Genomic DNA, 17,680 nt, shown 5'->3' on the forward strand with positions numbered 1-17,680 from the left:
TGACAACAAATACTGACCAGTGGAATGCATCTCCGCCACAGAAAAATGAAGAACGGGCGCTCCAGTTAGGTAAGACGTGAACTGGGGCAATGCACAACAGTCAGGCGGTAATATATGACAGAAGTGACGTAAGTGTTCGCCATTTCTGAGATAGATTTCGATTGGCCCTTTGGGCCATTTCTGCGTTTAATAACAATTCCATCAAATGTATATTGTCAATCTCATCCTCATTTATATTGTTCATACCTTACACTTTCAAGTTAATTTCGTTTATTTCCATGCAATTTGTTCTCTTTTCACTTTCACCTAGACGATGACGTAATTCGCTCTTTGTTCCTCACGATTGCTTTCTATTCTTAATAAGCCAACGGCAGATATAGTGGCCACTTAAAAAAAGAATAAATGGATAAAAATAAAAATGGACAGAATTCTTCTGATAAGTAGTACGATCATGTAGCAGAAGTGATTCTAACTGAACTTAGTAAATCAAATATTCTATGGGATTTTGACATCCAGACTAATTGAACAGCGTGGCCCAAATATTATATATGACTTGGAAAAGAGAATGCATCACAATAGACGTTGCAATTCCTTTAGATAAAAATATCGCAAAAAACAAAAAATATGCTAAACTATAAGTAGAGATACCAAGAATGTAGGAATGTCTGGCAGCAAAAGTGAAGGTTATATCAGCTACATCAGTATTGAAGACAGCACCTGAGAACAGAGATGGCACATACTACACCCTTGGCTTTCTCAGTTATCTTTTCTCCGACCTACTGTCTTCACCAATGACCTCCTCATTTCTACGCTTTCTACCCCCTCCCTGTGCTGCTCTCCATCATCAACGCCTCATTTACCTGCTATCATCCTCAATGTCCTCACATATCTATCGCAACCTTCAGCCTATATTTCTCTTCAATATTTGCTACGATCACCGGATCAAGCCCACCCACCCAACTCAAAAGCCTCACCCAGTTTCACCACCACCCCAATGTCCTTTGAGCGTATGTCCCGACACATCTTCGCTGTCATCTCTTTCACTCTCTAACTCACTTTGTTTTCCGACTGGGACATCCACGTGTCTCCTCTACCATATGGCACCTATAGCTGTACCTTCTATACCTTAAATTTCTCAACTGGCACATATTCATATCCCATCAATACTACTTCCCTTCCCCAGTTGAGAGATTTTTTGTCTTGCAATGTACTTGGTGACCTGGCTGGTACCACGCAAAAAACACTGGTGATCGTAGGTAACACATAACATGCACCCAGTACACTCAGTAAAATGGAACCTGGTGCAGCTCCCTGTCAAACCGTCCAACCCATGTGAGCATCGAAAATCGATGTTGGTCGGATTATTAGTTTCATACCACATAGAATGGCTGAAGTTCAAAATGGCCAAAGGAATGCTTTAAAAATCTGCTCTTATTCGTAGAAATGTAGTTTCTGTCCAAGTTACTTATGGCCCAGTGGTTAGAGCAGCGGACTCGCGGTTTCGATTCCCAAACCGGGCATAGTGAGTGTTTATTGAGCGAAAACACCTAAAGCTCCACGAGGCTCCGGCAGGGGGTGGTGGCGAACCCTGCTGTACTCTTTCACCACAACTTTCTTCATGTTTCTGTTGTACCTGTATTTCAAAGGGCCAGCCTTGTCACACTGTATCACGTTGAATCTCCCCGAGAATTACGTTAAGGGTACACGTGTCTGTGGAGTGCTCAGCCACTTGCACGTTAATTTCAAGAGCAGGCTGTTCTGTTGATCGGATCAACAGGAACCCTTGACGTCGTAAGCGACGGAGTTCCAACAACTTATCAGGGATTAAAAGTTAATATGCAGAAAGAAAAAACGACAACAAAAACTAGTATTTTAAATCTACACTAAGTCATCAATAATACATAAGCATTATTTTATAGGTCTTTTTCTTGCAGCACAGTCCTGCTTCACCACAAATTAATATTACAATCCCTTATCAAACACCTTCTCGAGTCTCAGTTCATTCATCTTTATCCCATATCTTTCTCTTTTGCAAGTTCCTTCCACTTGAATGACTTAGTACTTCTTTCAGTTGCAATAATGAAGCAAGAATGGTGACATCTGTGGTAGCGTTTATGTTCAGATCTCATCCTCACCCAAAGTGAACAGTTTTCTGGTTACTGCTATCACATACCCATACCAGCACAGTACTTTTGCTTTCACTCCACACCTGATTCCTTTTATAACACATTTTCTCAAAGTTCATTTGCATGCAATCATTCAATCACATTACCATCACACATTACTTTCCAGCCTTCGCACATTCGCCCAATTCAATACATCATCACACCTTATACATAGGCATCAAATAATCTACCCTTCACATAGTGAGAGAATACCTTTGTTACCCAAACAGAAATAATGATTTCCTTAACTTTCCCCACCTGGCTATACAAACACAAATGCACATATGTGTATGGATAGATAGACAGATAGATATTTTGGTACTCATGTATCACGTGGTTGCATGTGTGAAAAACAATAAAGAGATAAAAAGAACAAAATAAAACGAATTTATAACAAGAATTTAATTAAAACTGGCAATATGTATTGCCCTAAAAAGGGTCAAAATTAAACATTTCTTCCAGAATCGGTAGACGAAAGAAGAATCATTCTCATAAATGAGAAAGTTGTAATCGTTTGACTTGGGAGTTGTTTTATGTTTGAATGGGGAAGGGTATTTCTTTAAAGGGGGGAAAAACGGAATTTACAAAAAACGGGGATGGGGTCAGTTGTATTAAGTCTTGGTTGGGATTGAGTTTGTATATTGTATATGTTTGACAGGAAGAAAGGAAGGTGGGAAAATTTACATAATATATTTGACTAAAAAAAATATTAGAGGGGAAGGAAGGAGAAGCATTGGGTGGTGGATAGAGGGGGAGCATTTGTGAAATATATTTGATGGAAGGAGGGTTTTTTTAATGTTTCACAGAATAGTTTTCTTCTATTGATCTTTTAGGGTTGTTTTTGTTTCTTTTCAGGGGGGAGGAGGGGTGATTTTCAAGGAACAAAATATATATATATATATATATATATATATATATATATATTGAAAAACATAAAATGGAAAAAAAAAATTTCCCTTTTCTTTTGGATGACTTCTTTTAAAAAGAGTTACTGTACAGGTTTCAAGAATAGGGGAACATGCAAGAACTGTTTTTGCATTTCAGTATTTTTTTTTCACAGAATCTTTTTTTCTTTTTATTTCTTACTTTTCAAAGATATAATTCTTTAAGTTTATCAAGCCTTCTTCCTTTTCTATTTCCTGCATTATTATAAATTTTCTTTCTTACTGTCTTCAAATGCTTTCCATTTTTTCCTTGCTGTTCATTTTTTTATCATTTTTTTTTCTTTTTGTCATTTATTTATATTCTTCTGTCCATTTAGCAAAAATTCATTGGAATGTTGTGATCAAACCAGATAGAAGGGAAAAAATGGTAGATTTTAAAAATAAGGTGTATGTATATGTATGTGTATATATATACATGCATATATATATATTATATATATACACACACACATATACATTCACAAAAAACATACACCAAGCAGGTGTAAAACTAAAAAAATATATATACATATTTATAAATAAATGATATACATACATATCTTTACATATATTTAAATATGTATATATATATATGCATAATGTGTATATGTATATAAATATAAGTATATATATATGTGTGTACATATAAAAATATATACAAATGTGTGTATATACATATACAAATATGTACATACATATAAACATATCTATATACACATATATGCATGGGTATCTGTATATGTATACATGTTTATATACATAGGTATATGTATATATAGCCATATACATGTGCACACACTTATATATATACTTATACTCAAACACACACCTATACATATGTACATACATAAGTATCTATAGGAATATAGTTATATGTATTTATGTGTATACACATGACTATACATGTGTGTGTGTGTGTGTGTGTGTATATATATATATATATATATATATATATATATATATATATATATATATATCAGCAAATGAATATACATATGTGGATAAACATGTATATGCAAATATATATCTGTATGCTCACACACAAACTTATCCGAGTATATACATAGACACATATGTACATTTCCTTGTATGTATACATATATGCATGTACATATATATATATGGAGAGAGACACAGACATATATGCATATAAATCTATGCATGAATATATGTCTATGCATATGTATATATTCACATATATATATATATATATATAGACACGCATACATATAGATAGGTAGATAAAAATGAGATATGTCTCACAACATTGATCAAAATATGAATGAAGAAATCTCCCAGAAAAGAAATATACATACACATTGACTCTTCCTCTTTCTCTCTCTCACACACACGCACATATGTATATATAGCAAAACTATATTAAAACAATCCATTTTCCTTCCATAATATTGTCTTTTGTCTTGTCCCTCTCTTCCATTTTTTTTTCAATCACAAATTCTGTATTATCAACTCCTGTTTAGCAGTAGTAACAGCAGCAACAATAACATTAACAAATGATGAGAAAATTAAATGACAAAAGAGTGTTGAATTATGACTTAATGAATGACTAAGGCTTGGTGTGTGTATACATGTGTATCTGTATGTGCACTTATGCATCTGTATATGCTTGTAAAATGGAACATGTCCATATGTGTTTGCGTATATATGTGCTTATAATTTATGATAAAGTACTGAAGCTCTATTATATGCAATTACTAAATATGCACGCATGCATTACTGCCTGTATATATATATATATATATATATATATATATATCTTTAAAAGATATATGACTGACATTAAATATCTTAAAATATGCATTTAAGTATGTGAATGCATATGTACATGCACACAGATAAGCATGTGTGCATGTATAAATGCACATTTGTGTGATCGTATATATATATATATATATATGTATTACAGCACTTTGAAAGAGTCATCTCCTCCATGTTAAATCGCAGCCGGCTGGCAGACAAGCAAAGCACATACATTCTGTATGCATGTTCAGTAATCCGTATTAACGTTTGTTTCTATGTAATAATAAAAACAAATTTACATTAAACTGAAGGATTTCTCTACATTAGGTAGAGTACAAATTCATTATTCTTTGACAAGAATATTTTTAACAGTGACATCGAAGTTTCAACCGACCAAGTTATCATCAAAGTACTGTCAATACTATCCTTGGTAAAGAAATATATACACATACACACATATGTATAGATACACATATATTCACACATGTATAAAAAAAAGAATAAAACAAAATTTTAAATCTCACAAAATAAAGCATTTTAATTACTTATGAATAGGGGCCAAAATTATCCAACAATTCAGAAAGATTCCTTCATCAAAAAGTTCAAACATCATTGGTCCTCAAAATATTATATATTACCTGCGCTCATAGCAAACTTTATAAGAGTCACCTTGATTAGTCCTAGTTGATGGGAGAGTAGCTATAGCAACAATAGTTTTAGATGGTCAGTGATCATGGGATAGCAGTGCTGCAATAAGGCATGGAGACCCTGAGCTGTTATTTGGGAATCCCATAGGTCTAAGGTGTCCAATGCTAAGCTATGTATGCCACAGTTGTGCAGATAGAGGCTCTAGTGCATTGCTTTGTGGCCTATAATAATGTTAATAGTCTTGAGTGGATAGAATGATTGGTCAGTAGTTGCTCAGTATTGATAAATGTGATGGTGGGTATATTTGTTAATTAATTAAGTGCACAAACCTCTCGTACAACCTTGTACTAGACACAATGAATGCTGGGATTAGTCGCAGTAGAAGCAGTGTTGATGACGATGATGATAATGATAATGGTGGTGGAAGTCCCTATTGTGGTAGTAGGAGTGTCAGTCAGGTAAGAGGAGGAGGTCAAACAGTAAACTACATAACAGTCATGGTACCCCTTACTACACCTACACATCAAGATGTTAATAGTATTAGTCAGAGTTAATATAATAATGATGGTGTTAGTCATCATAAAAGCAGTCAAGTGTATTGAGAAAAGGAGTGGAAAGGGAATCAATGATACCCTCTCCCCACCCCGTCTACCATCACTACTCTTTGATATGCATACACAATCTCACATCAAAAAATGGTAAGGGATGATCACAGACAAAAGTGACTGGATCATGGTCAGGATGCTTAGCTCGGGATCATACTGAAACAAGCAGATATCATCAAAGATGCTTCAACCATAACACTTTTTTTTCTTTTTAATGATGGCAATATGAAATAAGATTTGGCTTGAATTTCTAGCATGTAAGGAGTCCTCCTCATTGGCTTTTTTGGTTATGGTTGTTATAGCTGTTCGGTTTCAGGTCAGCCATGACCAAGCAGACCAATGATCAAAAGGTTCCCAGGCGTGACCATCCCTGGGTACAGAGAAGCCAGGAGGACATTAACCCAACATATCCTTTTCTAAGATGGTATGGTGTGATTTGAAGGAGACTTCATTGCTATTTTTAGCAGATGAAGTGACCACAAGTGTTGGTCAGGTGTAATGGGGGAAAAGGTTCAGAATAACTCCACTCTCTTCCCCCCTTCACACACTTATCATATATCACAGCAGATATGGTACCAGTGGCCAGGTAGTTTCACAGGGTGGTCTTGGTTGTGAGAGTAGTGGAAAGAGATGAAGAGAAGTTCAGCTAATAAATTACATATCTCCCAACCTGCAAACACACAATCATACCTATACCCTCACAGCAAATATGGTGCTAGTAATTGTGGTGATCGTGAACCAAGAGCAGTCGATATGCATTGGGTAATGCACGTTTATCACTCACACATACACACAGAGCAGTGATAATAGCAGCAGTTATAATATCGGATGTTGATGGCCTCATTAATCATTAGTCACTCAATACAACCCTATACACCCACCATGACTCCTTCCTACTCTTAACACACAGCAGCCCACAATGGAGATAGTTGTAGAGGTGATAGTGGTATTAAGCAGAAAACCCTATCATTAAAGGCATTCCAGTCATAACTATCTAATTTCATTTCCAGATATAGCATATCTCTAACTACATTGGGCAATGTGTCCTTACTTTTTAAGACAGCAGGAAATAATTTGAGGGTGAGCATCTAGATCAGCCGAGTATGGGCTATTTCTTTGATTCAGGTGGTGCAAAGTGACAACCAGTGCAATGCTGAGCTACAAGGGAGAGAAATTGCATACTCTACAAACTCTCCTTGCTCTCTGCATCTTGCAAACTCCCAATTAATGTAAATGGAGGTGGTGATGGTGGTAACGACTGGGTGATCGGTAGGCTGATGCAGACAACAAAATGACAGCGAAAAGTGATGAAAAGGTCAGTAAAAGGAAGCAGTAGGCTGTGAATCTTTTCTGCTCATCATTCAGCCTGAGTTGAGACCTGACTCACTTATGATCAAACACATTTGAGGACCACCTTTGTCACTATATATATATAATGGAATAGTTACTATGAAGCATTGTGTAGAATATATTGTATAAAGGATCGTGGGTAAGGCTAGAACAATGCTAAGTAAAAGCAAGGCAAATCACAAGGAAACAAATATGTGAATTAATGTAGACTTACCTTGCATTCAATATTTTGGGGTAATGAACCCATTCATTGATTTCTTGAGGATGAGGTCATAACCCCGAAATACTGAATGCAAGGTAAGTCTACATTAATTCACATATTTGTTTTCTTGTGGTTCGCTTTGCTTTTACTTTGCATTGTTCTGGCCTCACCTAAGATCCTTTATACAATATATATATAGTTTTTTTTTATTGAAAATGAAGCTGACAGTTTGTCTCATGACTCAAGTTTCAAGCTACTGTGTGACCTTCAGGTGAAACTCGTTTCAAATTCAACCTTTGCAGCATGTATCAATGAATCTCTTTTCATTCATATGATGCCCAAACATGTAAGTAGCAGGGATACACTAATGTTTGTTAATGATCACACCAACATCATTCCCCTTCTTAAGCACTCCTAATTCCTCACACTTGACAAAATTAATGGAAAAAAAAACAATGTAAGCAAGACGAAAAACAGCAGATATACTCATGTTATATATATATATATATATATATATATATATATATATATATATACTCTGTGTATGTATTACTTTTGTATTTTCTCTTCTGAATTAATTATAAATTTATTTTGATTGTAGCTGGGGTTTTTTTTTTCTTGTTTGTTGAAGTTCTTGTTGCTGCTGTTGTTGTTAAGGAACGTAAATATTATCTCTTCTTTTAGTAAGAAAAATATAAACCATTGAGAAGCAGAAAAAGATGAGGTTAAAGATCAATTAAAAAAAGAAAAAAAAATATTTATAGTAATAATAATGATAATAATGGAGGAGGGAGCTAGTTGATTATATCAACCCCAGTGCTCAGCTGGTACTTATTTTATCAACCTTGAAAGGATGGAAGGCAAAGTTGACCTTGGCAGAATTTGAACTCAGATTGTAAAGGCAAATAAAATACCACTAAGCATTTTGCCCAATGTGCAAATGATTCTGGCAGCTTACCAATTTAGTAATAATAATAATGATGATAATAATAATTATAATCATAACAATAATGATGACGAAGATGACAATAATATAGAATCAACTGTTCCTTCTCCTCCAATTAATGGCACAAGGTGATGAATTTGAAAAGAGGAAATAGTCAATTCTCTGTTGTCTGCAGCACATAACTGATACTTTATTTTATTGACCCCAGAAGTATGAAAGGTAAAGTTGACATCGGTGGGATTTGAACTCAGAACGTAAAGATGCAGGACAAATAGAGCGAGGCATTTTGTCTGACACTAACAATTCAGCCACCCCATCACCATGATGATGACAATGATGGCCATTGTTTCTTATTATTTTCATTTGCCTCAATCAGCCCAGCAAAAGTTTTAAAGGGAAGGTTTATGTGTATTTTATAGGGTTAGGCATGTAGTGAGAGAAATGGTAACACCTTGATATTTATGATCATTCTATATTAATTATAATCATATTTTTTTTACCTTCCAGCCTTTCCCATCTCTGGGGCAAAAAGAAAAAAAGAAAAGATAAAAAAGAAAGAAAAGTGATGCATTGAATATATGTGAAACGGTTACAAACAGGAATTGAAACTGGGTTGCCAAAATTCTTATCACTGAAGAAGGTTTACCATGAGCCAGAAAAACAAAATGATTTTTCTTTCTTTATTATTTTTAGGCAATGTTTATTTTTTCCTTCATCATCTCCTCCTCCTCCTCCTCCTCTTTATATAAGCACAAAGCCAAATAGTTCAAGAGAAGAGCATTAGTTAATTAATAATTAATAGTTGATTGAATGAACACTACCACCATTTAATGTTATAAGGGGGTACTGGGAACTTGTTTTTATCAACCTTTTGACACAGCCACCAGTACCAACACCAGAGGAATGAAAGGCAAAAAAAAAAAAAAAAAAAAAAAAAAAAAAACTACCACTGGTGAGATTTGAACACAGAATGAAGATAGCAATATATATATAAAGAGAGAGAGAGAGAGAGAGAGAGAGAGAGAGAGAGAGACAAGACTAAAAGACTGATGCAGCTCTCAAGTATTTCTGCTAAAATCTCCATCTTCCCTTTCAATAAAATAATCATAATAATAAAAATAAAAATAATATTGATAATAATAAATAATAGTAATAATGATAATAGGAACTGACTAAGACATTAAAAAGAAATCATAGCTGTAATCATAAATAATCAATAATTATGATGACAGTGATCAATCATAATAATTCTTAATTATTGATAATGAAAGTCCCCCCTCTCCTTTCACAGTGGAGTTGTGTCTTTCCCCCTTTAGATATTTTTTTGTTTTTGTTTCATTTTTGTATTTTTTGTTTTATTTTGGTTATTTGGATTTTTTTGCTTTTCTTATTTATATTTTATTTTTGTTTTTATTTCTTTATCAGTTTTTTTTCTTTCCATTTTTCACTTGGCTATAAATAGGTCTTCCCTTTGACATTTGTATAAGTGTTCACAGGTCGGAATTCAGAACCATTGTTTGGTACTTTGCCAGCTCTTGGAGAGCCGTCCCAGTAGTTGTTGTATTTTGTCGGAGCACGATTATCTGGTTTGGCGTAATAGTGGTCATTTTCTTGGTGGACACGCAGATTTGCCGTAGCATCATCAATCGTCGAATCATTGTCCTGAGAATCTTTGCAGGTGCTCACTTTAAAACCGACAATGAAACCAAGCCCACTTGCCAACAGGAAGACAAAAACCAGCGAACCGATAAAAATGGGAGTCGGAATAAATTCAGCCGTAGTCAGATGGTTTCGTGACTCAATTGGTCGATGATCTGCAGAAGAGAAGTTATTTTTAAGAAATGTAATAATGAAGCACTGATCCAGCATGGCCACAGCACACTGGTTACAAACATATAGCAAAAAAAAGTGGAATAATGTTATCTTTATTTTATGATGATAGATAAGAAAAATCTTAGAAAGGAATAAGTATACACATTGATTGACGTATCAGGTATTACATGAACATATATATGCACACATATAGACATACATACATACATGTATATATACCTACATATATAACCTCATATATATATATATATATATATATATATATATATACACATACATACATACATACACTAACATATATATCTTGAAAATTTTATTAAATTTAAAACAATGAAAAATACAGAAAATGTCCAAAAAAGTTGCAAATTAACGAAAGCATAGTTTCTTATATATATAGTCAAAATATAAATGAAATTATATATTAATAAAGACAAAGTTTATCATATTGCAAATGAAATTATAACACAATACATTCAAGGTTTATTGTATCAAGAAAACAAAAGAGAGTAAGCAAATATAATAAAGTATTATATATTAAAATCAAGTAAAATCTTTCCAAGTAATTATAGTTAGAAACTAATTTGAAATGAATATTACAAGCAAAGTGGTGAGTACTGAGAACAGAAAGCAAGCATGTGTCTGGATATATGAGGAAATTAATGTTCAACTCTATACATAAATGTGAGTGTGTGTATGTATACACATATACACACACTTAAATATATACACAAACAGATTTATATATATATATATATATATAGTTATGATATATTCTGTTAAGAACATAGTAGAGTACAGAATAAAGCCTGTCCACCTTCAGATTTACCCTGTGCTAACCAGTAGTAATATCATATGTACTTCCAGGTTTGTGTTTGGGCATCTGCCATATGTGAATAGATAATTGACAAAATTTGGAGTCAACATGGAGTACGGTCGGACATTTATTTTCAATTATATTTATATATATATATATTTAATGAATAAGGTGAAAAATGGAGAGGTAATTAGTAAAATTATTTAATTATAAAATATGATGTCTCTGACAGCTGTTTCGATTCAGAAATCTTTAGATAATTAATTTATAAAATTAAAAGCATTATAAGATGAATCTCTTTTATAGCCATTATCTCATTATGTATTTCTAATCGGTATATCTTTACTACTTCTAAAGAGATTCATCTTATAATGATTTTAATTTTATAAATGAATTATCTAAAGATTTCTGAATTGAAACAGCTGTCACATTTTATAATTAATAAATAATTCTATGAATTATCTCTCCATTTTCTCCTTATTCTTTAAATATATAAATATATGAACCACGGTTTATATAGTTACCTTATAGTTGAACTTTCTATGGATTGCTAACTAACCAGTATTTTCAGTGGATTTATGATCCTTTAATGAGGTTTATTACCTTTATTTGATAATATATATATATATATATATATATATATATATATATATATATATATACATACACACACACATATATATATATATGTATATATATATATATATATATATATACCTCGCTATGAACCCTATGTGATTGTACTTAGCCATTTCTGGCATTCCATGCATTGATCTTCCTTGATTGTATTGAATCCTTATTTATTATATATATATATATATCATCATCATTTAATGTCTGCTCTCCAATATATATATATATATACACACATTACATATATTGGAAATGATGGAAACTAGAGACAATATCTCAATAAAACAATATTAAAAACAGCCAATAAAAATGATGGCCATCAATAAAAAAAAAAACAACTCTGAAATACATAAAAATCAGCCAGAACACTGGATAGTTCTTCCCTGAAAGGTGTAAAACTCAATTTGTGAGAAAAGAATACAGCTTAAATAAAAAATATACTTTCTCTGAAAAACTGGAACATTTGAATACAAACATATAGACTGATAAATATATAAATGTACACAAATATATGTAAACATACACACACACATATATATATGCACAAACAGTCAAGTTGACCATGAGCAGTAGTAGTAAATTTTCTTGAATATATGTAGATGTAGAAATGTCTTAAGCACTTCTACTATATATTTATGAGAAACATGAATGTCAGTTCGTATCCAGACAAGACACATAAATCTCTGAAGTTCCAACCACTTTGCTGTTACTGTTTAATACAGAATGGAATACAAAGACATAAATCAGGCTGCAGTATTTGGTTCCTGTAACATCAAGTTTAGCTCTTTTTCCAGGTATGAACCTCAAAGAAAGCACATTCTAGCTAGTCTCATATTATAAATCAATAAAATCAATCCAAACACAAACACACTAATCAATATCCAATAACCAATTAATAGGGTCAATTGTCAATCAATATATGTTCAGGCACAAGAATGGTTGTGTATTTAAGAAGCTTGCTTTGCAACCATGTGCTTTCAGGTTCAATTCCACTGCACAGCACCTTGGATAAATATCAAACAATGCTGTGTGAGTAAATTTAGTAGCTGGAAACTGTGTAGAAGCCTGTCATATGTGCACATGTCTCTCTTTGCATTTGTCCCTCACCACCACTTTAAAACTGATGCTTTTTGGTGTCATTGTAACTTAGTGGTTCAGCAAAAGTGACCACATGAAAATCATTAGGGCTGATTTGTTTGACTAAACCCTTCAATGCTGTGCCCCAGGATGGCCACAATTCAATGATTGAAACAGGTCAAAATGACATCTTACCATTTTAAAAATGGAATACAATAATGTAGTCATAGATACATTGTTTGATTAAAACACAGAATGGTAAAAGCTAGAATGTATTTGATCAAAAAAGTCTGTTTGAACAAGACTGACCTAGGGCTAAACAATCACCAAGGATTGAAATCCTCAGTTTTAGATCTACAATTAATAAAAATGACAAGTATCAGAATTTCAGACAAATTTAAACAAATTAAACAAGTGCAGTTTTTTTCAATTCTATGCATACATCTTCTGGTAACTACAAAACACATACATCAACTATATTGTCAAGACACTACGGTCTACAAGTTGTGTTGCTATGGGAACTCAGTATCATACCTCTTTGAGTTATAATAATAATAAAAATATTCAGACAAATACATAACAAAAACACCAGGACTAACAAGTATATATAATATATAAAAAACAGTGCTGCTAAGCACCGCACATATCCTATATAAAACACTTTTAATACAGTAACAATAAGAACATCACAACAAACCACAGCACATAGAGCTGCACTTGGTAGTGCAGTGAGAGCACATGATAAGAATAAGACTACTGAATAATAACTATTATTATATCTATTAATGCCAATAATAGGAAAAATTGGAATTGAGCACTCTCATCCACTGGACATGTCTAAGTGGCAGCTCACCATGCTGAATTGCTCCCTAATGATACATACATACATACATAAATAAATAATTAGCAATGTGAGTTAACATCCATCTTCTATGCTGGCATGGGTTGGCTGGTTTGACAGGATCCAATGAATCAGAGGATGGTGCCAAACTCTGCTCCTAATGTCTGCTTTGGCATGCTTTCTATGGTTGGATGTCCTTCCTAAAACCAACCACTTTAAAGAGGGTATTGAGTACTTCGTTTGTGACACCAGCACTAGTGAGATTGCCAAGTAACTTGCAAGGCAAAAAACAAAAAAAAAAACTTCATTCAACTGAGTGAGGCTGTAATAGTGGGGGTGGTTGCTCTGTCTGCCTCTCTCTCTCCTGCTATATATATATATATATATATATATATATAGATAGATAGATAGATATAGTACAGATTACAAAACTTTATTATATGCTCCTCTGAAGAAGGAAAATATATTCCTTTGTCTTTCTTCAACATTTATGAATACAAGCTCCACTGACTATCACCGCAATGAAGAGTGTAGGCTCGAAACATAAAAGACTTTCTCACTTCCCAAGCATTAAACTAATGCATGTTTGTTGTCAGCTTTTGTTTTTTTGTAAATTCTCACTACATGTAGAGACACATACATATAGATAGAAACATATATATGCAGTCTTCAATGAATATGGTAGAAGAAAGGTCTCAGAGAATTAAATCTACAATCTAAGTGTGATTCCAACTAATAACTATTTTAAGCAGCTAAGATGCTAGAAATGGCATGACTATCATTACGCATAATTCCACCAGCCATTCAAATCAATAGAAATGGTCAGTTGCTAATGTGTATCTCTGGTTACTAAGGTGTTCTAAATGAAAAACCAACTTCACTAACGCATCAAAGTATATGTATAACATTCTTCTACTGGTATCATTCTATTGGCATTCTCATAGCCTAAAATAAGTTGCAAAACTCTACAATATTCATAGTCTTTATTTTCTTCATTGGTGTTCATTTGATCAACAACAGAAGGATGAAAGGCGAAGTAGACAAGACAAGAATTGAACTCAGAACATAAACAAGTACAAAATATATTTTATATAATGTTCTATCAATTTTGTCATCTGCCCTCTGTGCTGTAATTTAAAGTACAAAAAAATATTAAAAAGAAAACCAGAAAAAAAAAAAAAAAAGTTAAAAACATAGAGAAGCTATGTAAAGTAATAGTTCCTTCTAAATTTCAAAACCTGATTACTACAATGCATACATTTCCTGCAGACAACACAACACTACCCTGTAAGCCATAAGTGAAATTACAGGGGCAGATTGGTTATGTAAAACATTCTGTTCAACATTTCCAAAGTGTATAAAATAAATAAATAAACAAAGATACATAAAAATAAAAGGAAATTTAAAAAGTAAGGAAAGGAAACAAGTAAACTAAAGGAACAAAACAATAATCTATTTTACCAAATGTAAATAGAGCAAAATGGTTGTTTTTTTTTTTTAATATCATGGGTTTTTTTTTATGGAGTTGATTGTAATCTTAGATTCTAAATAAACCAAAATGTCTCACGGGAATGAATACATGACAACTGATGCATGTTGGTAAACCTGTAAGAGTCTGAAGTGCCTCCACATGGTTTTCATTAACAGTTTTAATGAGACCAATGGGAGAGGAACTTGTGTTTGAATTCCTTGACCTACTAAATCATACACACTACAGCAGAAATATCTCAATTCCAATCACATCTCTCCACAACTGTGTTTTACAAGCATTATATATCACCATCATATCATTTTACTTCCACATATGCATGCTTGCATGAGTCAGATGGAGTATATCGAGGAAGATTTTCTATGGTTGGATGCTCTTTCTGTCATCAACCCTTACCTTTTTCCAGGCAAGGTAATATTTTTCCAAGGCCAGCATATTTTCACTGAAGATTGGGAATGAATGATATTTATTCATAACAATCACATGACTGCTATAGTAGAAAATATTGCCCAAGGTACCATGCAGTGAGACTGAACCTGAAATCATGTGGTTGTTAGGAAGCGAAGTTCTAAACCACATACACATGCCTGTCTGCCAGTGCACACATACACACACACACATATTCCCAGATGGTTACAAAGTCCTCTTCATTACCACAAGGTCCCAGGTTCATCCCACTGCATGGCATCTTCAACAAATGTTTTCTAGATCTGTGATTCAACTCATCCTCTTTGAGTGAAACTGGATAGATGAAAACTATGTAGAAGCCCACCAAATAGCTTAGACTATATGTAATTCAAAAGGTACAGCCTTTTGAATCACATGTTTAACCCTTTAGCATTCAGATTATTCATATCAAACGTTACACTTATTTATTCACATTGTTTTTTTTTTTAAATGTATCATTCATTATCTTGTTACTTTGAGATTCTGATGATGTGATTGTGTACTTTTAGAATGACATGGTAAGGTAAGGTATGAGAGGCCAGATCTGGCTGGTCTGAACAGAAAACAGGGCTAAATATGACCAGTTTAAATGCTAAAGGGTTAATGATACACTTGCCTTTGAAATGATTTGAACCTGTGGAAGTCCATTATATGGACAATGACTACCTAGTAATAACATGGGCACTACTTGAAAATTCTAGATTGGTATCTGGCATGCTGGAAGACTGAAAAGTGAGACACCCCTCAGCTTTTGTTAAAGCATGTCACTATTTTATCAGCTCTAAAAGATGAAGGACAAAATTGACCTTGGTGGCATTTGAAACCAGAATGAAAGAACCACAAGAAATAAAGCAAAGTACTTTGTCCGATACTCTAATTATTCTACCAACCCACCAGTCATTATAATAATAATGATCACAAGGCCTGAGATTTTGGGGGAGGGGACTAGTAGTTGATTACATAGACCCCAGTGTTTTACTGGTACTTAATTTATCGACCCTGAAAGGATGAAAGGCAAAGCTGACCTCGGTGGAATTTGAATTCGGGATGTGAGGATGGATGAAATGCCACTAAGCATTTTGCTCAACATGCTAAAAATTCTGCCAGCTCACCACCTTAATTATAATAATAGGCACATCATCATCATCATCATTGTTGTTTAACATCCGCTTTCCATGTTGGCATGGGTTGGATGGTTTGACTGAGGGCCGGAAAGCCAGAAGGCTGCTGAAATTATGAGAGAGGAGCTTAAGTTGATTACATCAACCTCCTCCAATACTCAAATGGTACTTAATTCATTGACCCTAGAAGGTTGAAATTCTGCCTTGGCAGAATTTGAACTCAGAACACGTAAAGACAGACATAATACCACTCAGCATTTTGCTTGGTGTGCTAATCATTCTACCAGTTCGATGCCTTAATAATAATAATAATCCTTTCAACTGTAGGCACAAAGCCTGAAATTTTGGGGGAGGGGGTAAGTCGATTACATTGACCCCCAATGTTTACCTGGTACTTAATTTATTGACCCTGAAAGGATGAAAGGCAAAGTCAACCATGGCAGAATTTGAGCTCAGAATGTAGCAACAGGTGAAATACTGCTAATCATTTTGTCCATTTGGCAGCTCATCACCTTCTTAGTAATAATAATAATAATAATAATAATAATAATAGCTGGCCACCTATACTTTTTTCTGCAAAATAGGGGTAGTTTATCCTGCTCAGGCTATATTATTAGCATTATCCTGCGTTTGAGAATTTAAAATCACCTCTTTAACTTTCTAAGACATCTTAACGCTTCTAAAAGCAAACTTCGTTTCTTTGTTTACGTTCATCGTAATTTGAATTTAATAATAATAATAATCATAAAGAATAACATCTTGTGATGAAAAATAGCTATCAAGACTGTAGTTATTTTGACAATGATTAAAGTGTTGCTGCTGATT

At 33.5% G+C, this 17,680-nt stretch overlaps 1 protein-coding gene across 7 annotated transcripts in view; it reads right to left on the reverse strand.

The window, feature by feature from the left end:
* Window positions 1-9,973: 9,973 nt before the first annotated feature.
* The window catches only part of LOC106872300 (semaphorin-1A), a 407,407-nt gene continuing 399,700 nt past the window's right edge, over window positions 9,974-17,680 (reverse strand). For all 7 annotated transcript variants that reach the window (XM_089348635.1, XM_014919257.3, XM_089348636.1 and 4 more), the window contains one exon: window positions 9,974-10,414. In XM_089348635.1, the coding sequence (XP_089204761.1) occupies window positions 10,053-10,414 (362 nt within the window). In that variant the 3' untranslated portion in view covers window positions 9,974-10,052. The remainder of the gene's footprint in view (window positions 10,415-17,680) is intronic.

Source organism: Octopus bimaculoides, chromosome 3, assembly GCF_046866305.1.
Source record: "Octopus bimaculoides isolate indiv1 chromosome 3, ASM4686630v1, whole genome shotgun sequence".
Lineage (NCBI taxonomy): Eukaryota > Metazoa > Mollusca > Cephalopoda > Octopoda > Octopodidae > Octopus > Octopus bimaculoides.